The sequence below is a fragment of the Tinamus guttatus genome, unplaced genomic scaffold (assembly GCF_059628265.1).
Source record: "Tinamus guttatus ecotype Peru unplaced genomic scaffold, ASM5962826v1 Tinamus_guttatus_pri_ptg000026l, whole genome shotgun sequence".
NCBI classification, from domain to species: Eukaryota; Metazoa; Chordata; class Aves; order Tinamiformes; family Tinamidae; genus Tinamus; species Tinamus guttatus.
Window position 1 is genome coordinate 1,123,677 of NW_028288560.1, and position 25,331 is coordinate 1,149,007.

A 25,331-nucleotide genomic window follows, 5' to 3' on the forward strand; every position below is an offset into this window, starting at 1 on the left:
AGAAGGTGGAGGGTACCCATATAAAAACACCTTTATAGTCTGAGACTTCTTATCAGTATTCATTTGTTCGACATTTTTTTTTTGGTTTTGTAAACTAGGGTAAAACTGGAATTCCTGTAGCCTCAGACCTGTCATATAATCTAATAAAATGGCAAGGCTTTTACAGCAAGATCTCTGCTCATCTCTTAAAAGCTTTATTTTTGCTGCTTTGCTTTTTTTTTCTTTATCAATGCTCCATCATTTTTTGTTTCTATTTAAGTCTTCCTGGTGCAGCCTGTGTTTAGCATTTAAACCCTTTTAAGATGTTTTCTTTGCCAAAAGAAATCAGTGAAAAATTTATGAGTAGCCATGTAAAATAGTTTCTCTGCTTTACTACACACTGCAAATTGAAATGCCCTCTGTGAATACAGTAGGGAATCAATTTAAACCAGGCTTATATCAGAGTAAATAATTTCTGTTTGAGACTGAAGGCTGTGAAAACTTATAGGAGCAAATAAATACTATTCATGTTAATGGATCCTTCTTATTTAATAGAGAACTTGAGGATGGAAGACTGAAAATAACCTGTGAGGTGCCCTCTTTCTCCATCTGTTACTTGTCTCGGAGATTAATGTTGTTCTTTGAATGTTCAAGGTCCTCCAAGAAGTCAGAACCAAACCCTGATTCCTATGAAAACTGCAGGGTGGTTCTATAAGCCATCCTAAACGTGCTTTCTAGTTGAATCTGCAGGATGTTGTAATTTCTTCGTCTTCCTTATTTTTGCTTAGTGTAACTTTCACTTTTTTTTTTTTTTAAACTGTTACTGCAGTACCTAAAACAAAACTAGACATCTAGGCACACTTGTATGTATGTGTGCCTAAATTGAATTATTTGGGAATGCTTCCTAAAATACTCAGCTAAGACCTCTGGCCCATAATTTAAAAAAAAGAAAAAAGGAAAAAAAGGCTTTTTACATGCAGAGCAAGACAGGCTGAAATAAAGAGAGACTCTCCATTGAGTCAGAGAGCAGAGCTGCTTCCATGGCTCCTGTGCCCTTTTACTCTTGTGCAAGGCTGAGAGCAGTCGTATTGCAACGTGGCAGAAGTTTCATTCCAGTAGTTTGTTTCTGCTGCACTTATGTTTAGAGAGGAGGTAGCAGAGTAAGGTAAGGTTGTAAATATTTCTGCTGAGTCTTCAGATTCTTACTTTGCTATCTGCTCACCATTCCTATTTTTAATAATTTCGTGTTTTCTTGACTTTGTCAAGTTTCCTTTTATTGTAGAAGAACTCCATAGAGGTCTCATTTTTTGTCAGAAGCCATGACACCTGAATGAAGTACCTGCAAGTTTTGTTTGAACAGGTATTTTGGTAGAAGAGAGAGAACCTCTTAGTGCCCTGAACTGGAGAAAAACGTGTACCATGAACTCTGCTTACCACAATTCAGAAACACAGCTGGAATATGCTAGGGAGGCAGGTAATCCATTTAGATTTGGACTAACTCCTTTTTCCGTTGTGTGCTGCTCTGCGCTATAATCAACTCTTTTTGAAATATTTGCTTATGTTTACCCAGTGCATTTTCTTAAATTCCTTGGCTTTTCTACAGGTACCAGTCTGGATACCTGTTTATCCACATCTCCTACAAGCTGTTCTTCACTTTCTTTCCTTAAGACTTCGCCTATTGACTGGAAATACAGATCCATTAGCAGTTTGATAGTCCTCACAGAAATGTGAGGACTATTGAAGTGTGAGGCCAAGCTTCATCAAGCACTTTAGATAATTGTATATAAAGGCCAAACATCATCTAATTAGAGATGAGTTCATCTGCGTTGTACAAGAAGTACAAACCGAGAAGAGACTGTGAAGCTGTCATCAAAAAGCATCTTACATATTGTCAGATTATGGCAGTTATTTCTCTTTTTTGTTTTTCTAGAAGAACAGTGTTTCTTTGGAGCCAAACATATTCGTGTAATGGGTTTAATATTAATGAATGATTTGAAAATTAACAGTCTGTTTATGACAGGAAGCCCCATAAGAATGGCACTGACTGGGAAAAAAACATTGAAACTTTTCTTGTAAATTTGTAGTCTGTAGCCTTTAAGGTTTGTATGGCAGTAACAAATTTCTGAATAAGATTGAACTGTGGGATATAGCACAAATCTATAAGTTTTAGCAGAGCTGGCTTTTTTAATAAAACATATTTAATTATAAAGCCTAAACAAATTTGGAGAGGAAGGCTTTAGTTGTGTGCTGCTTCCGGCTGCATTATTTTCTTTCACGTGCTTATGATTTTTGCAGGTTTTAATATCTAAATTTAGATCCCTAAATCCATAACAGGCAACCGGGGAAAAGCCTGTTCACTTGCCCATGTAAAATAACTTTGGCCTCTCTCCCTCATCATAGTCCAAGGCAGTTATATAGAAAGTGTCTGAAAGGACTGCTCTAGAAACACAAAGCTTCATGATGGGAAGAGTGGTTTTTTAAATAAGTCATTTTCCATAATATAGCAGTCTTGTATATATTTTCATATCACGTGGTATTAATTTAGTGGAAAAAATAAGGAAGTCTGTTTAATAGTATCCCAAAGCCTCTGTAGGTGTGAAACATGAATTAGTTGTTATTTTGAAGCATTTTGTCTTTGATTTGCAGGTTTGTTATACATCATTATATTTATAAATGTTTATCTTTGTATCTTTATCATATATCATTGTTATATATGCTTAAAAAGCAGAACACAAGAAATGTCTTTTGACTTTTGCTTTCCGTAGAATTAATAAGTCATTGCAAAAAGGCACAGTTCTGCTTTTTGTAGTGGAACTGGACATGTGAAGATTTTTCTAAGAGACACGAAGTGGGACCTGTCACTAGTAATAGATCACAGAAACACGGAAAATGTATTTTGCATCTAACTACAGGGAATAAAACACGGTAACAAGATGTGCTGGAGGACAGGCTTGTGCTGCTTATACAGAGATTTCTCAGTTTGTTATGCACATACAGGTATTTTGTCCCTGACACACCTTATTTATTGCCTTATTTATTTTTGCAAAACAAGCTAATACTTTGGGCACAAAGCAGTTGACAGGTGTATTTGGTGTGCACAGTGCCTCATTCCAGAGGGACTGCCAGGGTGTTTCTGGTTTGGTAACCTGTGAAACAGCAACGAAAGATAGGATGTGGTAGGTCCCATGAAAGATCACCGTAAAGGAGGGTGAACAGTTAGTGTGAGATTGGTTTGCATTTTTGTTTAGTTCCTAACAAGTAGAAAAAAAATTCCAGTTTCTTTATGGGGCTATTCCCACTGGCTAAAGTTACTCCAATGTCTGCAGTGCTTTTTATATATGTGGGTGGTTTTTTTTTGTTTTTTGTTTTTTTTTTGTTTTGTTTTTTTGGTTTTTTTTGGAAGGGCTTTTTATTTTTATTAATCCAGAGAGAAAGTAATTAAAAAGGTGTTCCACATTGGACCTTATCGGTTACCAGGCTACCTGTATTTTCAAAAAAAGACACTCTTTTTAGTGCTTTATCAATCCTTACTCTTTATATTTAAAGCAGGTGAGATTTGTCAGAGAATGAGCCTGAAAACTAAAGTTGAAAAAGCCACATTGCTCTGGTCATGGAGTGCTAGAGAGGCAGATGAGGTTGGGTACCTTTTTTTTTTTTTTGTATTAGCAAATCGATTACAAAATTGTTCCAGAATCTCTCTCTCTTTTTTTTTTTTTTTCCAGTTATGCTTGAAATAAGTTTTTGGTGCTTATTGTAAAGATTAGTCTAGAACATATAATAAGGCCAGCGTAGCGTTCTGTGCTTGAATTGATGGGTAGCCTTGAACTATTATAACTAGAGTGAGGGAAGGGACTTTTAATCTCTGAGGGTTCGGGAGGTCTGAATATGATGATTTTGGAGCTGATTCTAATGATCATTTTGGTGCAAACTGTTTAATCAGCACTCTATAGCTAATTTCATATACATATATGTATATATGAGACATACATAGCTAATGTTTGTGCGATAGTCCTAATTACCAGCGCTGTCTGTGTCTGAAGAAGTTACAATTCTTGTGCACATGAAAACAGAAGTTTCCTGTTATCCAGTGGAACGTGATGGTAGGTGTGAGTTTTGACCACGTTTAATGAGAAAAGCTATCACAGTTCTAATAATTTAGACTTACCGTCTATGCAGGATATACATTTTAGAATAAGCATGTGTGATTTGCTGTTGTGTTTGGTCTCTGTTTTGGTTTTTCAGATGGGACCGTAGCTAATGTTCATACATAGTTGAGAGACGGTGCAACTTTTCATTTCCACATAGATCAATAAAGAAGCTGTGTGATCCAGTCTGGTACTGAAATCAGTTTCAGATATTAATTAATGAATTCCTGGTTAAAACGGAACACATTGTGAGCTGTTTTCCTAACTCATACATAGACTCATCTAGTGTAATATAATATGCTGTATTATAGTAATGCTATATTATTATGAAATATAACGTATAATGTAATATAATTATGTTAAGCTGGTGTTGGCCTGCCGAGCCTCGGTTTTGGTCCATGTGGTCAGCGTTTTCTCCTGATGAGACTCTTGTGTGTCAAGCTTTGCATCTATTTGGGAGTGGAGTGAGGTGTTAAAAGATACCGTTCACCTGCTGCTGACCTGGGATGTTCATGTGCCTTCTGAAAAAAGCCCTTCTCAAACTTTCACGTGTTGGCCTTGCTGAATACATAAAGAAGTTAGAGCCTCCGTGACCCTTCTTTCATAGACTGTGGCTTTTGTGACTTGAAACACTTGAACTTGGAAAAAACCAGCGCAGATCATCTCGACCAGCATAGATCTTCCTGAATATCTTTGTGCTCAGCTTTCACTGGAGAAATGGCAGGTGTAGAAGTAGCTCAGATGCCCTTCCTTGCTTTGTGGGTCCTCCTAGAGGTGCTGCTGCTTCAGAGCTGCCTCTTTGCAGACCTTTCGTGTGGTTATCTGTGGCAGGAGGAACTTAAACTTTGAATTTATTCCCCAGTTTGGATGAGTGATCCCCGCTGCTCCTTTACCCATAGCACTGGGTTGCATCTGGAAGTGCCTCCCTTGGCAGGGTTGAGCCTGAAACTTCAGGAGGTAGAAAATAAGCCAGTTCAAAGAGGGTTTGTAGGCTGAAGGTTCGTATTGGTGAATAGCTCATTTTGATGCAAAAATTTTAAAACTTCTGCAAAGTGAATGAATGTATTTTTAGGGTAATTATTTGGAGAGTTGTTAACTTATTAATCGTTCTGCTGTCTTTTGTTTTTCCTTCTCTTCCTCCCTCTCCCCCCTCTCTCTCATCCCCACTGCTTTCACAGAAACACAAGGTAGATCTCTTCTACAAGCTACGCCACGTGATGAACGAGCTCATTGACCTGCGGCGGCAGCTGCTCTCGGGTCACTTGACACAGGATCAGGTGCGGGAGGTCAAGAGGCACCTCACGGTGAGGCTGGACTGGGGCAATGAGTAAGTAAAGGTACCGCCTGGTACTGCTCCTTCTGGTTATTTTGAAAAAGCTTTTGTTAAAGAAAAAGCTTTTTTTTCTTTGCCTCCAGGGAAATTGCAAGCAGGTAAAACAGTTACATATTTGGAAATCAAATGCAACCTTTATTATTTTTTCAGTGAATTTACTGCATAGTTCTTCCAATATTACTATTAAAAAGTCTTTATTAGTAGAGCTTCACTGGCTTAACTGCTATTTAAGTAGTTCTAGGTCAGTTTACTTCATTTGTATCACTGCAGTGGATATTAGGCCTGCAAAGGTGTGTTCCTAGATACTAAACAGACATTTTTCCTTTTGAAGAAGTGTTTTAGTGGTGGATGCAATAGGTGCTCTGGGGAAGCAGAGGCTGCACTACTGATATTTTTGGTATGGAAGTCAGCATATTTGCCTGTTGATTGCATTGCCTGGAGGTTTAGTCCCACCATGGACATTCCCATTGTGATTTTTTTAGAGGACTTCCAAAGAGCCCAAGACGACAAGAATTCAGATAGAAGTTGAAATGGCAACAAATTACCCCTAAACAAAAACTAGCCTTTCTCCAGAACTTTTTATTGAAAACCACAGATTTAAACCAGGTTTTCTAGCTTGTAGTTACAGTGCACTAGGCAGATAAGTTATGCAAGGCATGTGCATGACCGTTTTGAAGGAAATAGCACTCTTCAGCTAGGATTAGCATTAATATTAATTGACATAGCTGGGGAGGGGCAAAAAGTCTTTAAGCCTCCAACTAAGGAGGCAGGTCAGGTGATTTTTTCAGTAATGTACCTTTGTCATGACTCAATTCCTTAGTCATTCCTTAGTCATTCCATTCAGTGCAATTGGAAAGTGTAGATATGCTTGTGATTAAATTCCTTTGCTTACGTTACCTGTGAATTCTGTTTGTTACTATACAAGAATAGATATTGATCCTCCTCAGAGAAAAAAGTGCATAGTATCAGAGATACATGCTAAAACAGGGAAGGGTATCACTAAAGGAACCGCATAAAACAGGCGTATGGTCAAAGAGAGATCTAATAAATAGACAGATATAACAATATTTGTATACAAAAAAGACATGGAGTTTGGAAGATCCTTCTGTAATCTCAGCTGGTTCAGAAAATTTTTAGGAGAATTCTTGCCATATTTTATCAGCCCTTTGTGAGTTTTATAATAAAACTCATGACCACATGAGTTACACAACCTGCACACACACAACCTGCACACACACAACTTGCAGAGTAATGCTGTTTTTCAGAGAGTCATGTTCATTGCTGCTGTTGTCATCTTTGAGATCTGCTTGCTCCCTCCTGCCCTCACTCCCAATGTTTGCTACCACCTTTGTATATGAGATGTCATCTTAACAGTTTATTCTGCTTACCAGTCCCATTACAAGTGAGCTTTTCACTGCTGCCCTGCTGTGACCAAATATTTGACCAGTGCTCACTAGTAGTAAGTAGTTATTTGAATAATGTAACGTATGTCAGGGAGGTCCTGTGGGCTCTGCTTTTTATCAGCAGCTTAATGCAGTAGCTTTGAGCAATGCTCTGTGCTGCAGGTTAAATCTGGAGTGCTCTGCTTCAGTCGCACTTGTCTTTTGTCCTTGAGATAGATGTCAAAGATCTTGAGCTGAGCGGGTTGCTCTCGCTTTGGAGCTCTTGGTTTCCAGTTGGGGATTAAAACTTGACCAGGTTTTACAGCCCTTACATCCCATTTTATTTTGATAAATCTGAAGATTTTAGAGAGTGCTTGATAGTGGAGCTGCGTGAGAGGTTCTTGTGGTGGTAGCTGCCGCTGTTGCATGAAAGGGCCGACAGACCTAGGAGTGAGCAGTTTAAACGGCCTGGATGAAATGTCCGTAAAAAAGCTGCAGAAAGAGCAGTGGTCATTTCTGTGTCCATGTGGAATCATTCCAGTCCTGAATGTCCCCAAGTTCATGTGGTGATTGAATTGTGAGGAGCTCCCTTGGATCCTTGAGGAAACGCTTAATAACTTCTGCCATAGCCTGATACTTCCCTGCTCGGGAGTATTTGTTGTTGTCATGTTTAATCAATTCCTTACTACGATTGCATTCCTTCAACTAAACCCCATCATCTTCATTTTAAGCGAGAGTCATGTATTTTACTTATTCTTGATAGAGCCTCTGCAGTTTCTTCATATGCAAAATCCCTTAATTTTTCCAATGGAAGTGTATTGACGCAGTCTAATTTTCACTGACATGTTTGCATATATTCCATTTTCTGTAGTCTTTTTTTCTTTAAAATCTTATTTGAAATGGGCACATGGTTTGTGTAAAGCCATCAGGATCATTTCCTTTCCCTTCTCCAACTTTGTAAATGCATTTGCATAAGGTAAATATTCATGGTATTAAACGAGGCTTTGATGCAGTCAGAAAAAGAACAAGGAAAATTGGTGGCTGGAAAATTAAAGTGAGGAAGAGTGAAAGCAGAAACAAAATGCATAATTTTGGAGTGAGGGGGATCAGATCTTGAGTGATCTAGAGTTGCACTGAATTCTTCCAGGCTCCTCTGCAAGAGCAGAGGTACTTTGGGAAAGTAGTTTTTAGTCTTTCTGTGAGGCTCTTCCACTCAGAGTGGTTGTGACTTGTGTTCTATGAATTCTAAGTGATCTCAAGTTCATATGCAAAATACATGGAAAATATTAAAAATTGCCCCAGTAAGAGAAATATCTACTTCTAAAGACCAGCAGTGTGGAAAAGAAGGATGATGTGAATGTCAGCTTGACCAGACTTGTCCCAAGAGATGTAGTTGGTAGTGTTGGGATTTTTTCCAAGTTATCCTTGCGAAAGGAGGCACTGTGGAGAGAGGAGCTGCCATATGAACAAAATGCCACGTTACCCGATTCTCCCATTTGCTATATCTTATAGAAATACTGCTTGACAGCCCGAGCAGGTGCTCTTTGCATTCCCACGATGTTTTATAATAACTAGTGCACGTGGGTTCCTGCCCTAGCACTGGTGTTTCAAGCATTATGTTGTCAATGCTCTGCACACACAAGTAATTAATACAAATGAAACATTTGCATATGCATGAGCTTCAGCTTATACAATAAATGAGAGCATGTCAATACCCGAGTTAAAAATGCCATTACTGCACAACGTTAACCTAGTATTGGAGAAGGAGACTATTCTGGGCTGGAAATCCTTGGTGCTCTAAGGATTTGACTAAAACCAGGAGACGTGGCACATTCCAAAGGGATGCTCCGGCGCTTGTGTTGAGCACTATTAAATAGAAAGTAATATCTTCGTTGCATATGGAGTAATGAGGCCTGCCACCATTTGACCTTACCCCTCTAGAGAGCTGAAATTATGAGAATAGAGCAATATCAAGTTATGATTAGCTGGGGCAGAATTTGCTGCAAAACTAATGGTAGGTTGTAACAGCAAGGGAACTAGAACACTGCATTCCGAAGTCATCTGCTGCTGTTACCCTTATGTTGAGGAAAAACTCCTTCCTGAGTACCCTTAGTGAGGGGGTGGCTGTATGTACACATGCAAGTGAGAGGTTATTTTGAAAATGCTGAGTTTTTTTAGGCTCTAGGAAAAGATTTTCTGTAAAGGAATATGAATATGATTCCTATTTTTGTATTTTTATACATCTTATAGCTATATCCATAACCATATTTTATATAACTTTTAGGTAGACTATAATTACTATTTTTTTTACCTGTTCCTGTGTTTTGTGCTATAACTCTGGACTTTCTATTGCACATCTACAAACTAATATTTGGCATGAAAACTGTATCAAGGAAGGAAAGATGTCCCGTTTCCCATTGAAAATATGATTGTTTTTAGCAAAGAACGAAGGATGTGGTGAAGATGCCAGCTTGTCAGCGAGGTGTTTGAGCAGCAGTTGTGGTGCTCTTGAGCAGCTGTTTGCCAGTAAGGGGACGAGGGCTGAACTGTGGTTTTGAGACATGATAGTTCAGGGATGTCCTTAAAGGGGGAAGGCCTGATTGAGCAGCAAATGAGACTTATAAAAATTGGGAAACTTTAAGTACAGTACTTAAGGAAGTCAGGAGTTGGGAAATGGTTAATTCACATTTCTTCAGTTTTACTCCTGTTGTCTGTGATTTTAGTATAATTTTTGGAACATATTATGCCATAAAATGGGAGGAATGACAGAGTAAAAGTTGTTTTTTGCTGCCTTTTAGGCTTAGCCAACCGTTATTAATTAGTAATAGTTGCTCATTAATTTGCCTGGCTACAAAATAGCCTTTTCTGTTTGCTACTCATCTGCAGCTGTGACCTGCACAGCTGCCTTTACTACAGCATCTCTTAGCTGATCCTCCTCTTTGCACTGATTGAGCCTTTTCTGAATTATTAATGTATTTAATTTGAGCTAAAGTCTTTCTGATTAGAAGCTATTTTGTCTATTAAAGATACCAATTAAAATTCCTCTTTCTGTTGTTGTTATTAGTAAGAAAAATAATACTATGTTTATACAGTGATCAAATCGAGGATTTATTGCACGAGTACCAGGAGTTTCAAAGCAGATCCCCCAGGCACCAAATTTGCACATCTGAGCAGGGTTATTGATGCAATTTTTTGCTAACTGTAAGAACCTACTCAAATATTGCAGCAGAAAGCAGAGTAGTAACTTTATTTGCCCATAGCCTTTCATTTTGTAGTATTTCATCAACTAGCATTAATTACTGTAGCTCCGCTGAAGTCAGACTAGCAGCTAGTTACATTTGTTCACTTTTTCGATAGTGTATGTATAGTTTTATGTAAAAGGATTATCTATGATTAATCTTTCTGCAATCACTAAATAAATCACCTTCTGTTAATCACTAAATACAATTAATATTTTCTGAATCCTTTCCATTGTGTAAGCATGTGTATTAGGTAATAGGGAATGTTGTGATATGTTACACTAATCATTGTCCCTTGCTTTTCTTTTGCAGACACTTGGGCCTAGATTTGGTTCCTCGGAAGGACTTTGAGGTTGTGGATTCAGATCAGATCAGTGTTTCAGATCTTTATAAAATGGTAAGAAATTTGTGGGAGAATCATATGAGTTTTCCTGGCGGTTGGTGTGAAAAAGGGAAAACTTTTCTTTTGCATGTGTTCTTATAATAGTGTTATAAGCTAAATGCTTTTCTTTTTTGCACCATAAGCATCCAAACAGTCACTATCTCAATTACTCTGAATTCTTTCTAGTATGAACCAGCTTTCTTATGGAAATGGCATGCCATATACATTTTAGTAGAATGTATAGAAAAGACATAAGAAAAATGCTCAATCCCTCTAAGAACATACAGATGCAACACACACAAAATCTCTTTTGGAAAGTCTTGGTTTAAAAAGTAGTGCAGGTGCCTTTGAGCATCACTTCATCTTGCAATTTTCTCTTGGTTGTGAATCTATTTTGGAAGATGCAGGAGGAGTTCTAAAAGGCAAATCCATCAGATGCAGCTAATAGAAATGGTTGTGCACTTTTGCTCTTTGTTTTTAAAATCAATATACTAACATTGAATAAGTGGAAAAGATTATTGCTCCTTCATTTAAAGAACTAAAGAAAGTGTCCTTTCTCCTGCTGAATGTCAGCGTTGACCGTCACTGTCATTTTTGACAACTTCTGTTTCTAAAAACATCTACTGGTGGAGGCTTCACAGCCTTCTCAGGCAATCCCACACAACCCTTTTGCATGGCTTACTGTTCTTATCGTTGGCAAGTTTTATTAATAGTCCTCTTAGACCTAGAGGGTTTCTTGATGAAATTTAAGCTTGAATTTTCCTGTCTTGTCCAGAGAAACAGATTACTTTCTGCACCTGGCTTTGTTATTGAGGACTGTTGTTCTGTCCCATTCAGTCTTCTCTTCCTTAGGCAAAACAACCCAAATCCTTTCAGTTCTTTATATGTGTGTTCTAAGCATCCCTTCATTGCAATGAGTTCCAACTTTTATCATTGTAGCCATTAGTGTGTTTACCATGGCGCTTGACAAAGTTAAATTTGAAGTATGTGAATTGAGCTATTAATGAACTCTAGGGGCACTAATACAATTCACAGCATGTTGGGAATGTTGTCCATGCATTAGCAGGACAGTGTAATGCAGTTAATTTTGTTCGGGGTCATGATGCAAACGTAAAGTGAGGAACATATGATGTTCAGAGGAACAAATGAAGACCTTTTCCAAGGTGCTTTCAGAAAAAAAAAAAAGAATTATTTTTATGCAAAGTAAATGTTATGATCTGACTTCTGTAAGTAATTTCCTACTTTAAAATGCTGTTTGACTCTTACTTATCTAAGATCAGGTAGTGGTAAGTCTGTGCCTAGACTTTTTTTCTTTTTCCATGTGCAGTGTGTACTTTTCTCCAGGACAAAGGCACTTTTTAAAACAGGCTACGTGCTGCTGGTGTTTTGGATTTTTTTATCACATGACAGTAGGGGTTTTTGGCGGGGGGAGGGGGAAGGGCGGGAGTAGTGTTGCATGAGGTAATTAGGAAGTATATAACCTTACAGTAATAATTTTGGGCGTTAATTCCTGATTTAGCATAGACAGAGGTGTCTTTGGTGTGTTTACACCTGAGATTTCTTTGAAAAAACAGCAAGGAAATAACTGTTCCTGGTAGCCCTGAAGGAAAAGTCCCCAGCAGAGCTTGCGGCCGAGGTCTGTGCTGGGATCAGGATATGACCATTAGTCAGTTCACACTTTGCTCCTGCTTTAGCTTGCAGATTCAAGGCGACGGTGCTGTCTGATCACATCACGTCCACAGTCAGAAGGCAATTTCAGGAATCAAAGCAGCGGAAAACCTATTATTTATTTAACTTAAATATTGCAGAAATTGAAGGGGTTTGTTTCTTCAACCGGGGGAAGAATCCTCCATTCTCCCGGCAAAATATTTAATGGATTCTCAATCATGCAATGAGGTTTTATGTTGTAAAATCTATTGTAGTCATGAGTTCACAGTGACTTTTCACATTTAGAGAACGGTATTGGAACATGCTAAATGTGCCATAAGAAATAATCTCATATTAGCAGAAAAACGGTGAGGCAACATCCTGGGCATTCTCATATATAAGTGGGAAGAAATTCAAGCGTTCTGTGTACTAGACTTATTTCTTCTGTTACGAAAATTCTCAAGTTGAAAATTTTGCATATCATCTTTACCTTTTATTTTACTTTGCAAAGTTCATTTCCAGTTCATTTCATTAGATGAGGTTTCATTCTTTTCATCTTGTCGTCAGAAAGGTCACACCTTAGGGCCTTGGACTTTGTTTTCTCCAGGGAAGTCATCATGAAGCTCCATCCTAGGGGCTTCAAGACAAGTGGCATTTGCCAGAAACATTTGCTTTGTTCCTGGGGGAAACCAGGCTGCTCTTTCCCTCTGATGACGTTTGTGAGTTTAACATATTCCACAGTGCACAGATTCGTTTTGCTTTATACGAGCTTCTGAAATGGTGGAAAAATACATGGTCAGGCTTCTCCCAAGGAGCTCAGTGCTGGAGATGCCATTCAGTTCAAGCTGACATTGAAGTCCTTTGCTGAACTTGCTGAGCTTCTGCTTAAGCTGAGCTTGCTGTCCAGTGTGACACTGCCAGGCTCTGAAGAGCTTCAGTTTACTTGGAAGTGCAACCAACTGCTACTTTTTGAGCCAGGCAATCCAGAGCATTTTTTACCAATATAGTTAATCTGCCCATCCAGGTGTCACTTCCCAACTTGGGTTCAAGGTTGCTGTGGGAGACCATCGAGTGTCTTGCTAGAGTCAAGTTATCCACCAGCCTTTCCTCCTCAGATCTAGCTGTTCTAGCATGGAGGGGAAAAAAAAAAAAAGGCAGGTTGATCTAACATGACTTACCACTGGTAACTCCTCTCTGGCTTTTCCCAGTCTCATTCATGTGCTGAGAAGTGGCTTCCATGAGAATGTAGGTGCTTTGGGTAGAATCTAGTCTCTTGGTTGCAATAAACTTGCAACCAAATTATCAGCCAGTTGTTGAGGATTTTGCTAGTGATGAGATCTGCAAACAGCTGTATTGGCTGTGGAGACCCTCCCTCTTTGGACCATCTCTCACCTCCCTTCCTCGAGTTGATCTCCCACTTTACGAGTCAGATTGACATTTGAGTTTTGGTCAAAAGAAGAAGCTTGAACAGTTTAATAGGTGGTCACTCAGAGCCAGTTGATGTTCACTGAATAAATAGGCAACTCAAGCAGTTCAACTAAAAAGGGTTTTAACATTGGGAGGAAGGTGCTGTCACAAAATGCACAGTGCAGCTGAAGATCATAATTTCTTCTGGTAGTGTGGAAGAAGACACTTTTATAACAGTCAATACAGAGATGTCAAAATATACCATTTAAATTACTGTCATCTTGATTTAATCTCATTATGAAGATTTGCTTTCGTTTTCTAGTAACAAGTCTTCCCTCTCTTTTCCCTTCCGAGGGGAAGACGGTCATGTTTGGAATCAGTCTGGTTGGATGTTGGATGAATCTTGGCTTGAATGTATATTTTGTTAGAAGAGCCACGTAATAGAAGGACAGAGATAGGGAATAATAAAGTTGATATATATTAACAGGTAATAGTATTAATATTTCAGTTTAAAAGGGCTATTCAAAATGAATATGTCAGACAGGCATGGCAGAATCACTAATGATAGGTATATTTTTAAAGCTCTCCAAAGCCTTTTCAATTTAAATTAGTATTAAATCTTCCCTTAGAGATTAAATAGGTTCAGTGAGAGACTTGCAGTCCATTTTCTGATTATGCCATTTCCTTTTAGCATGAAAGGCTTTAAATACAGGATCATCCCCTGCACTCTATTGCAGTGACGTAGCTCTTAATACAGACATTTGTATATAGGTGTTGACCAACTGAAGTTGTAGAAATGTCTTGTGTAGTTTGTCAGGATTTGACTTTGTGACAGACCAGATCTGAGCAAAAGATTTAAAGTATTGAGTCTTTCTTTCTAGATTTTTGTGGGTTTGAACAAAGGCACCTTTTCATAGATGAAGATTAGTGGTAAGGTTACCTCATCATTTAGCAAGAGGATGGAAAGATTATGCAACATCCTCTTGTATCCTCAAGGACCTCTTGAAAAGAAATGCTATTACAGTACTGGAAGTTCTGTCCAGCTGGCCATAGCCATTTACTTTAAAACCTGCATTAAATAACACCTTTAAATTATAGTAATCAAGCTAAGAAAGGCCTGACTGAGAATTAGGAAAAGCCTATTAGAAAGGTAGTGGTCTTGTAATTGTTATCTTGTAGAAAAGGGAACAAAAAGTTGCTAATCAGCTTGAACAACCTTTTAAAAATATTATCGCTATACAGATATCAGTATTTTTTGCTGTAAAAGTTCTAAACTTTCTTATTCTCTCTTCTCAGCATTTATCAAGCAGACACAGTGTCCAGCAGAGCACATCACAGGTAAAACTGCTGTATAATGTCTGCATGTGAATTTTCATTGTCCTTCAGGTATAAAAGGTACATGAGACTGGGCAAGTCTTACAGAGCACTTTCACAGAAGATCCCCAAGAATAATTCGCTCAGTAATGTCCGACTTCAACTTCTGTTTATCCCTTTAGTGAGACTGCCTACAAAGAATATAAAGCTCTATCAAAAATAGAAATAATTTATTTGATTGTGCACTCTTTTTCATCTTTTGGTGTTGTAAATAGGCCTTGATTTACTTGATCAAAATGTAAATCTTTCTGGTGCTTGCCTTTAACTTGTGTTAACAAAAATATCTCAACATCAGGTTGATATATCTAAATTATTGCTATATAAATGAACTATAGCTGTTAAAAAGACATTACTTAAAATCTTTCATTTATGAACAACTAAATTATTTTTATGGTTTTAATCAGGTGGATACGATCCGTCAGCGTCACGGGGAGGCTTGCCGTCTGCCAGTGCCTCATCACTTCTTCCTCAGTCTCAAGAGCTTCACCTACAACACAATTGGAGAAGACACGGATGTCTTTTTTTCTCTATACGATGTTCGAGAAGGCAAGCAGATCAGGTAGGACTCACCGAGCAACTTAAAAGCTTTCTAGGGGAAAACAAATGGTCAACAAAGTAAATACATTGTTGAAGAAGGTGATGCAACCTCCTGTCGTGGAGTGACTGAAAGGCTGATGCTGATGGATCAAGTAGCAGTGCTGCAGTGCATACATCAGAGTATAAGTAATGCTGCTTATCCTGTCTGCAGAGTGTCACGAAGATGGAATGGGTGAATTTTGTTTAGATTTCTGACGTTGTCTCTTTATGTTACTGCATGTCTTAACATTTGGTTACTGCCATCTTAGGGCTGTTATTTAAGAAATACTAATACTGGTTGAGTGTTGCTTGATATGTCTGTTTGACAGAGAATGTTGCTGTGTTTTTAGGTGGTGGACTGAGCACTCCTACTTTACAGAACTGTCAAAATACAGCTTGCTTTCATCACTCACTAGTGATATAAGTCTGGGTATTTGTATTTATCTGTCAATAACCCTAGCTTGGACAGCTGTGGTACTCTGTGTTGAGGTAACTAGTACTGATTTAAAACACAGAAAATATGCTGCATGTGGTTTGAAAGCATTAGAATTTGTAGAAGAGCATCGGAGAATATGCACTGTCTCCTTAGTGAAGTGTACCTTGTGCTCAGCTCGAGTACAGCGTGTTTATGTTGGGGATTTTGAGTTTTGATTAAGGGCTGTCCTGGCAATTGGCTCAGGCTGTTTATTCTGCAGTGGTCAAAACTCCCCTACAAGTTTCAGCAAATCATGTTTAGATGCATTCCAAACTGAGGCAAGGAGGATCAAAACAAACACAACTGTCTTCCCTTTGTATTTTGACAATTTTAGTCTAAGGAAGTTCAGAGCAGAGTGATAAAGGTTTGTGGCATTTCATATCCTAGTTGAAAAAAAAATGAAAGTGTATATATATAGAAAGCTCTGTTGATTTGGGTGCTATTTATAACTATGTATCTGTGACCACTGAACCATTTTGCAGAATGTAGGAGGAGGAATGCCTGGTCTGATACTGCACCACATTTTTCACCTACGCTGTGTTAGAAATGCTGATTTTGATAACATGCCTGTAACTAGGACATGTCTGTAACTACAGGCAAAAGGAACAGAAAACGACTGTTAGGAGCGCAAAGCGAGAATGGCAAAGCTTCCTACAGAGTAAAGATTCCCACAATTAATGCCACAAAATAGTAAAATATCAAGTTACTTAGGAAAGCTGCAGGTAAAGGACAAGAGAAACTAGTCATGACTGTGCAAGTCTTCAGAAATTGCTTCTAAAGATGATGGATCTCCTTGGGCCACAGTTCTGTGTAGCTTGTAAACGCCAAGTGGGAAAGCCTGGCAGAGAATTTCCTCAATCATGAGGAAAACATTAGTTAATGCAGAAGTGCAAAGGAGGGTTGCGGCATATTTAAATACATAAAATAATGCTTTGAAGTGCAAACGGTTGTTTCCACCCTGCTCCTGCTATCGTGCAGCAGTGATCGGCTGCAGGGCAAACTTAGTTTTTGTGATGTCTTGCATCCCAAAGAGGGAGAGAAGTGTGTGAATAGGCTGAGCTCTATTGCAAAAAAGGAGCCCAAAGCAGATAAATGTGCTCCTGCAAAAGGAGAATGATGCTATTATATCTACATTAAGGGATGAAGTCTCTTGCCTTCTCTGTGCGCCTCAGGAAATTGTAAACTGAGGTTAAACCAAGTTCTACATACTGTGTTCTCGCTGAAAGGATAAACTGACTTTTCTGGGAGGGTTTTGAGGTTGATAGATCCAAGCTGTTCATCCTGTTGCTCTGGAGCTTGCGTGGCACTCAGTGTCAGTGCTTTGGACACGTCATGGATTGCAGATGTGTTGGTTGTAACAGTTATTTCCCCCTCGGGATAAACAAAAAATCAGTTCAAGGTTCCTGTTTTTCAAGAGCTGCAGTAACACTGCGCCTGGAATGCGGATTAGCGCTCGGGAGGCTGGAGCAGTGGTCGAGCTGGGGAGGATTCCCAGGCTCCAGATACAAACATGGTGCTCTGTGTTGTTTCATGCCTTGTGCTGGCTGGAAGTCGAAGTAGCCAAAACTGGCAATGGGCAAATACAGGTAGCGAGAAAAGCAACGTGGCTGCCCCAGAGGTAAGACTTGGACATAGTGAAAAACAGGCACCTTTTTTTTTTCTTTGTACCAACAAGAAAATTATAAAAAGAAATACTTGCAAGCAAACAACTGCATCAGCGAATGTCTGACTCTCCAACCTGTTTCAGATTCTTCTCTTTATATACAAAAGATTCTAGACTAACAACACAAACTTTGTTACAAGGCTTTAATACTTCAGTTTTCTTGTTACATGGAAGCTAAAGGAAATTAGAGAAAACGGAGAGAAACTTCAGCTGGTTTTGAGGCTGACACTAGTCTGAAGCTTCTTCAAACTGTGATAGGATATAATTCTGCCTAACACGTTTCTTTTAGAAACAATGATTTAAATAATTTAAATTATTATGACAATAATTTGTCATGAGGTAACATGACATATCTGTGAGCAATGGCTCTCTTAAATAACAAATCTTTTCAATTTAAGTATTAGCAATAACTGCCCTTACATCTAAATGTAATCTTACAGTGAGATTTTTGGCACTAATGTATTTCTGTGCATGAAGACCTTGAAATTGTATTCTGTTTTGCTGTTTTGCAATACTGAAAAGTTTAGATGCTCATAGTTTGGTGTTGTGCCACTTACCTTGTCTCATCTTTGTTTCCAAGATCACATCCTCTTCAGCGAGCACCACAGCTAGGGCATGTTTATATGACTCGTTAAGTATTCAAACTTGCTGCTTCATTATCTGATTTTAAAACTCTGCGACTATTTTTACAGTTTCTTGGTGGCCTTACCTTTATTTTGTTTCTTTGCTGGAAACAAACACAGTAATTAAATGCCAATTCTTCTGTATATAATGCATCATCTGCATTCAATTTGTCTGTAAGAGGGTTTCCCAGAGGTGATCCTAGAAAAAAAAAAAAACATAAATGTGTGTAGAGCAAAAACAAACAAAAACTATAACAAAGACATGCAGTCTAAAGCCAGGAAATCTCCAAGATAATGAAAATGTATTCTGGAAGTGTTGCTCCAGGAACCAAGGAGGATGAGAAGCAAGTAGAGTAATGAGATTGTCTTCACTGCACCTTGTAGTGCCCAAGGAAACATGGAGAAAGCTCCACCAGAAAAGAAAAACCTGCAGTTTGCGAAAGGAAAAGGTAGTTTTTTCTCTGTTTCACATTTTCCTTGGGAGATCACAGAAGAGGGAAGAGGTAGTAACTATCCTAAGCAAAGATATTGCTATTTCAAATTAAGAAAGATTTATTTAAAAGAAGACGTGGAAGCTAGATGAGATGCCAAGAAAGCCAGAAAGAAAATCAGATTTGTGTCCTTGCAATTCTTTTCAATACTGTAGATATTTTTAAGTTAAGCATTTTAGCCTTAACTTTTTTTAATAGATAAGGCCCATCCTGAGTGATCAGAATCAGAACTTCTCTTGCCCAGAAGCCTGGCAACTCTTTAGGGTACTGACACTTCTGTAATTGTCTGTTTCCTCAGCATTTTATAGGATGTGCAGGGGGAAATAGCTCCTATGGAGGATCACTTCTATAAAAAGAGCAACTGGAAGGAAGAATTAGTAATGAGGAAAAATTTTTAGCTTTTTGTGTATAAGCAGTGAGTGTGCCTGCTCTCAAAGAGTCCCTAGGAAATTCAATGTATTCAACACCCTGTCTTACCACTTAAGGCAAGTTCCGCTCTGTCATTCATCCTGCATATTTTTTTTTCCTATGGAGAATCCTCAAGCTGTTCCGCATCTCTAAATAAACATCAAGAAGTCTTGAAAGCGGATGGTTTTCTGTGGCTTGGCATACAAGAATCACCCTGAAGCTTAGCAGTATGCAAGAACTGTAAAATACACAGGTATCCGGCAGAGTGCGAGGACTGTGCTGAAGGTAGCAGGGTGCCTCTCTGCTCGAGCTGGCAGCTGTTCCGTATTCCCTCAGTGAAACCCAGTTTGTTCTAGGAAGCGTGATTCTCCATCAAATAAGAAGGGCCAAGTAGCCATATGAAGGGCAGCACTTTGACAGATCTGACTTGTGTTATTTTTAAGCTACTTTTAAGCTGCATATTTCATCGGATAAAGCATCGGTCCAGTGGCACTTCAGTGTGCCAGGTATCCGTCTTGGTTTGATTTTATTTAGAAGATAAAAAGTAAAGCTAGTATAAGGACAAAAAGCTCATGCATAATTGCTGTAGGATATAGTGGGCCTGTCCAAATGACTGAAGATGGGCCCAGCCGAGGCTGAGAAGATGTTTTACTCTTTGCTCACGGTATTGGTAACGACCGCCCTCCATCCCTCACGTGAGGGTGCAGCTAGATAGACCATGCAGTTCCTCTACATATTTCAGTCTGAACTTGTGTTATGGTTCTGTAGTGATTTTATATAGAATATACTGTGAGTCTGCATGGCTTTGAGAGAGTTTCATGCTGTCAGTAAGAAATATGAGGGGTAAAAAGTTACTTTTTTATGGTAAAGGACGGAAACAAACATGGCAGTGTTTCTGAAGAAGCCTGGACTCTGAATGCACAGGGAATTTCTAATGATCCTAGCTGGGGACCGTACTTAGAGGGCACATATGAATGTATATTCTAATGAGCAGTTTATGGTACAGTACAATAAAAGGTGATTATCTTAGGCAGAGGAGGGATGCTGTATAGCTATTGACCTTGAAAGCAGATGGCTGCACTTTGGCTGGTTTCACTTCCGTAATGCCTCTTCCTGTGTAGCAGTGAAGAGCACAGTATTCTCCCCCCTGCATTTCTTCACACTCATGATTTTGGAATTTGCTTTCTCCAGGATCTCATCAGACAGTTATCTAAGTTTTTCATCTTTCCACCTATTTTTTTGGTTTCTCTCGCACCATTCCTTTCGATTCCTTTTGCAGGCATCCATCTTTCAATACTTCACCATTAAATTAGATTTATTTTTTTCTTTATGTATTGATTCTTCCCTTTTACTCTCTTTAAAACACATATCCAGGTGGCATCAACTTCTTTGTCTTGTTATCACTTTAAAATAATTAGATTTGGAAAACAATGCTCATTTTTGAAAGGGAGAGAGAAAGAAATAAAAAGAAAGAAATGGAAGTCAAAGTACTCATGAGAGCTGGCTTGTGGGAGGGTCAAGTACTGTATTGAGAGGGATATAGGAAAGGTGCAGTGGTAGTATAAGCACAATTTGGGGAGTTATTAACTTGAACTGAGAAGCATTTCTCTTTTTCTTCTTTTTTTTTTCTCTCTTTAATAAATTGTACCTTGTGCTTTATCTAAATCACATTATACTTATAACTGTATAACCTTATGCAAAGAGCAGATACCATACAATTGTCTAATCTTTTCTCATTGCCGAGGTGATAAATGTGGATTTGACTGGAGATAATGTGCTTAAACTTTTGGATATGGGGGCATGGTATGATTTGCTACCAAGAAATGAAGTGTGTGCTGTGAGCTAAGATGCTTGCCCAGAATACCCATTGAAATACCCAATGCTACTTACTCTGTGCTGCTTACTTTAACACAATAGGCTGATGTCCTGATGTGCATGACAATTTAATATAAGGAAAAACAGCAAATATTCACACACATACAAAAAGGGACGAAGTAGTAAATTATACATTTTTATTAACCAAGTATCTTCAGCATTCTTGATGACCTTTAAAAAGTTCATTAACATAAATAGTATTAACATAGTAGGCAAGAGTGAATTATTATAATGATCCATCTGCTCTTAAAACTAATCTCTTATTTCAATATATATTTTTTCTACTACATGAGGTAGCTTCCCAACTACAAGAGAGGGTCCCTGTTCCCTTAACCAAATGAACAAAAGCAAAAGTTGACGAAGATGCTTCATCCTCTCACCCTTGTCTTGCTTTTGGATCACTCAGCACGTATGAGCAAAGTCAACATCTGGTTCTTTAAAGCACCTTGCTGTGTTTTGTGGAGATCCCTTTTCACATTGCTTATCACTGGACGATTAAATTGTTATCCATTCAGTCTCAGCATATGGCAAAGTAAGGAACGTGAAGAAGTACGAGGAACCTGAGTCCCACGGTGATGATAAAATACTAGATGCAGGAGTCTCTTCTATCCAGCTGCCACTTTTCAATAAAGTGCTAGAGATTGTCGTTTGAAACATCCTTTTCTGTTTTAAGCTTGAAAAACAAGAGGGGAAAATGGTGGAAAACATAACATAGCTCCTAACACTGCTGCAGATCGGTGGTCTAGAAAGATGGTTTTGGTGGAAGTGTTCTGAAATTGTGGGTAAGTACTGGAAAAACTTGAGCAATGCAGTCACGGCTGCTGTCTGATGAATTTGCTGCCATTGACAGAGGACTTCTCAAGAAAGAAATGTGGTTTAGAAGCAAGTTGTAATTATGGGCTAAAAATGGGCACTCCATCTAATCATAATAGTTGGATTTAGCTATTCCATGGTCAGAAATAAATGCGACAAGTGAAATCATCCGGCTGTTCTTGCGAGTATTAAAGTGACAATATTTGGTTTTTGCTTTTGCCCTGCAGTTGTGTATGGGCTCCAATTGCAGAAATAACGTAGATAACTTCAATTTTGTAACTCATCTGGTGGCCTTGAGATCCTGCTCAGAAGAAAAAAAAACTGATAAAATTAGTAAATACATAAGCTTTTAACATGGTGAAGATGTGAAAGTATTAGAGAACAAGACTATTATTATTTTAAATGTATTGGATGTATTGACTCTTTGCCTCATGAGCAGGTTAACTTCCACTGCATACTCGGACTGGTTTCAATTTGGACTACATGAGTGTTAGGAAAGGAAGAGTTTTCTCAAGCTGCTCTTGTGCTGTTTTGTTTTATTTAGTATATTTAAACTGCCATTACTACTTATAAGTGAAATGGAAATGATAGAAATCTGCTGTGTGTTTAGGCTGTTTTTTTTTTTTTTTTTTTTTAAATCTTTGTTTAGCAAAGAATAATATTCACCACTTCAAAAGACTCTGAATGATAAATTTGCAGGGAAATAGATAGTTTTTGTTTTCTCCGCAGTAGGAGTTTTCTGATTCAGATGACAGGACTCAAATCTATATACCTGAAGGCAACCTTGACAAACGCGATGGGAGTGCTCAGTGCTTTTGTATATTTATTGGTAGCAGCTCAGTCATCTTTTCTTGATCTTTTATACTGTCAATAGGGTTGTAAATCAGCGCTTCAAAAATGAGTAGCTAAAATTACACAGTATTTACACATTTCTTCTTGAAGAATCTTATAACACTTTCTAATGCGGAAGATCATCCTCTTCTGAAACTTTGGTTTTAATTACTAGGCAGATTTCTGAGATTTGATAGCAAATTCTCCACACAGTTCTCCTGGAGTAGGGATTGGAGATCCTGCCCATCAGAGCTGCCAGGGGCCTGAGTGTCTGTGGAGAGCAGCCCCGTGCGCCCCGCATGGGAGCAGGAGGAGCCGCTCCTGCCACAGGAACTCCTGGAGGCCGCGTGGTGGGAGGGCCGGGAATGGAGGGCGGCAAAGGGCTTAAAGACCCGGATAGGGGAGGAACAGCCGGGGAATTGAGCGTTCATAAAGACACAAGACAAGATCATTGCATAGACGGGCATGGGAGTTGAATAGGTGGAAGAGGAAGTGAAGTTGGGTGGTGTGGAAAGATGAAGAGAAGGACAACTGGTGCCAGGAGGCCCTGGAGAGCTGGCCCGAGATGTGGCAGAAGAGTCTTTCTCACCCGGAATGGACCTTAAATTTCCTTATTTCCATCTTCCTTCTCCATTTAGATAATAGCTATGGCAGTGCTGCGACAGTGTGTATGAATCCATCCCCTGTTGATTGCAAATTATTTAAAATATTCTAGCGTTCTGCAATTGCAGATTGCTGTGTTAAGCAGAAAATTATATTTTACTTTTATTGGGCAATTGCATGACAAATTTTCCGTTTCTGTTTTCTTTAATAGCAATCTTTTGATAGCTGTTTTAAAATAGAAAAGTTCTCCCTCTCAGTGCAACAACTTGTCTATGGGGAAAAAATCCTTTGTATCATTTATAATTATTCCTTAATATTCAGAGATTTTTTTCCTAGGAATGAGACTCACGACTAATGAGCTTTTCCTTCAGCTTAGATATGAAAAGGTCCCTGTTCGCAAGTTTAGCTTTTTTCTAGCAATCTGATCTATTGGGGTAGTTTATCTTCCATGAGATTTTACTGTGTTTTCAGAAATCCAGGGAAAATGCTTCCCTGATACATGAGCACTACATGGTCCATAGTAATAAGAGCAAGAGGGGTATCTGCTCCCAGTTCTGCTCAGAATGAACTCTTACTCTTTATAGATGCTCATGTCAAGATTTAGTAGATGCTCTTGATTCCTGGGCTCTTCCTGTTGCAAAATTCACTGTCAAAAGCCATTTTTTTTTTTGCCTGTGACTTCTAAATCATAGTGTGCAAAGCCAAATGAGAAGGGCGCACGGTTGTAGGGGTGAGTTTAAACCAAACAGTCATTGCAATAGATTTAAAACTAGCAGCTCCCAAATTAGAAACAGGGAAAGAATGCTTATTTTGATAAAACTCCCAATGTTCAAGTTGAGAAGTTTCCAGCACAGCCTTGCCCAAGTTGAGGTCAGCATCATTGGTGGGGATTAAGGAATTGCCCCAGCTGAGTAACTTCTTTTTTTTTTTTTTTTTTTTTTTTTGTGAACACAAACTTATTTTCCTTAAGGCTTCCCTTCAGGAACACAAATCTGTACCTCTCAGGGTTTAAATAACAAACAGAAATGCTAATGGCTGTCGAATGTTCACGGGAGGACGCAGGAGGACCCTGGGAGAAGCAGTTGGAGCGTGGCTGCAGTTCATTTGCAGGCTTCAATAACATTTTTAATGTTTCTGGGGAGTTTTTTTCCCTTGAAGGTGGTTGTGAGAAGCGACAGGTAGTTATTTTAACTAATTTCTGTTCCTATGGAAACACAGTGTTTGCAGTGCCAGCCTCGCTGTCAGCGCCATAATCCTCCGCAGTGGCTGCTGGCCAACGTGGCAGCTTCATAATTCATGAGGCCAGGCCTGAATTTGTGGGGAAGCAGCCTGCGTTGCTGGGAGCCCCGCGCTCGCTTCCCCTTGGCGTTCCTTTCTCCACGATGCCTTTAGGAAATCCTCTCCATAAAGCAACACAAGGCACTTTCCCTCCCGCCCCGCGGCCGAGTTTATTGCAGGTCGTGGGCACCGGGCAGTCGACAACAAGAAGGAAACATGGACATTTGCATGAGAAGGAAGGGTTTTTCAATAGTGCGCGCATCGCTGCTCAGACACGTCTCAAACTGGCAGTTCAACAGAGGTGATGCTTCCTCCTTGGGCACTCAGGAGTGATCCCTGTAGGTTATTGCCTGTCAAATGCTCCACCCTGGGGGTCTAATACTACTTACAACTGGCATTATAACCAGGCAGTGAGCTCTCTATGGAGAGCTCGGGAGATGCCCTGTGATTGACCATTCAAGGCTTGGAGACTCCTTCTAGGAAGCCCAGGGAGATTTTAATCTGAGGGCGAGCTCCCAACAGCTGCGCAGACATTTTTTTTCCCCCTTTTTCTTTTTTTTTTTTTCCAAGAGGAAATAGCAACTCCAAAAGGTAAACATTAGTAGCAGAAAATAAACTTGAAAAATGTTTCTACAGAAGCTACTGTATGGACCACTAACAAATTGCTTAATCAGCTGAAGAGTTTTACCTCTAAAATAGGTTAGCAATATGTGGATGCGTTTTGAGGTATTTTTATAAATAGGAAACTTCCTGATCTTTCCACACTGAAGTGGAGCCAGATTTTTTTTTATATTTGACTCTGTTTCA

General features: G+C 39.0%; 1 protein-coding gene across 2 annotated transcripts in view; it reads left to right on the forward strand.

The window, feature by feature from the left end:
• DOCK3 (dedicator of cytokinesis 3) overlaps window positions 1-25,331 on the forward strand; it is a 158,888-nt gene that overhangs the window by 48,627 nt on the left and 84,930 nt on the right. For both annotated transcript variants that reach the window (XM_088527203.1, XM_088527196.1), the window contains exons 6-9: window positions 5,303-5,451; window positions 10,391-10,475; window positions 14,811-14,852; window positions 15,293-15,447. In XM_088527203.1, coding sequence (XP_088383329.1) covers window positions 5,303-5,451; window positions 10,391-10,475; window positions 14,811-14,852; window positions 15,293-15,447 — 431 coding nt within the window. The remainder of the gene's footprint in view (window positions 1-5,302; window positions 5,452-10,390; window positions 10,476-14,810; window positions 14,853-15,292; window positions 15,448-25,331) is intronic.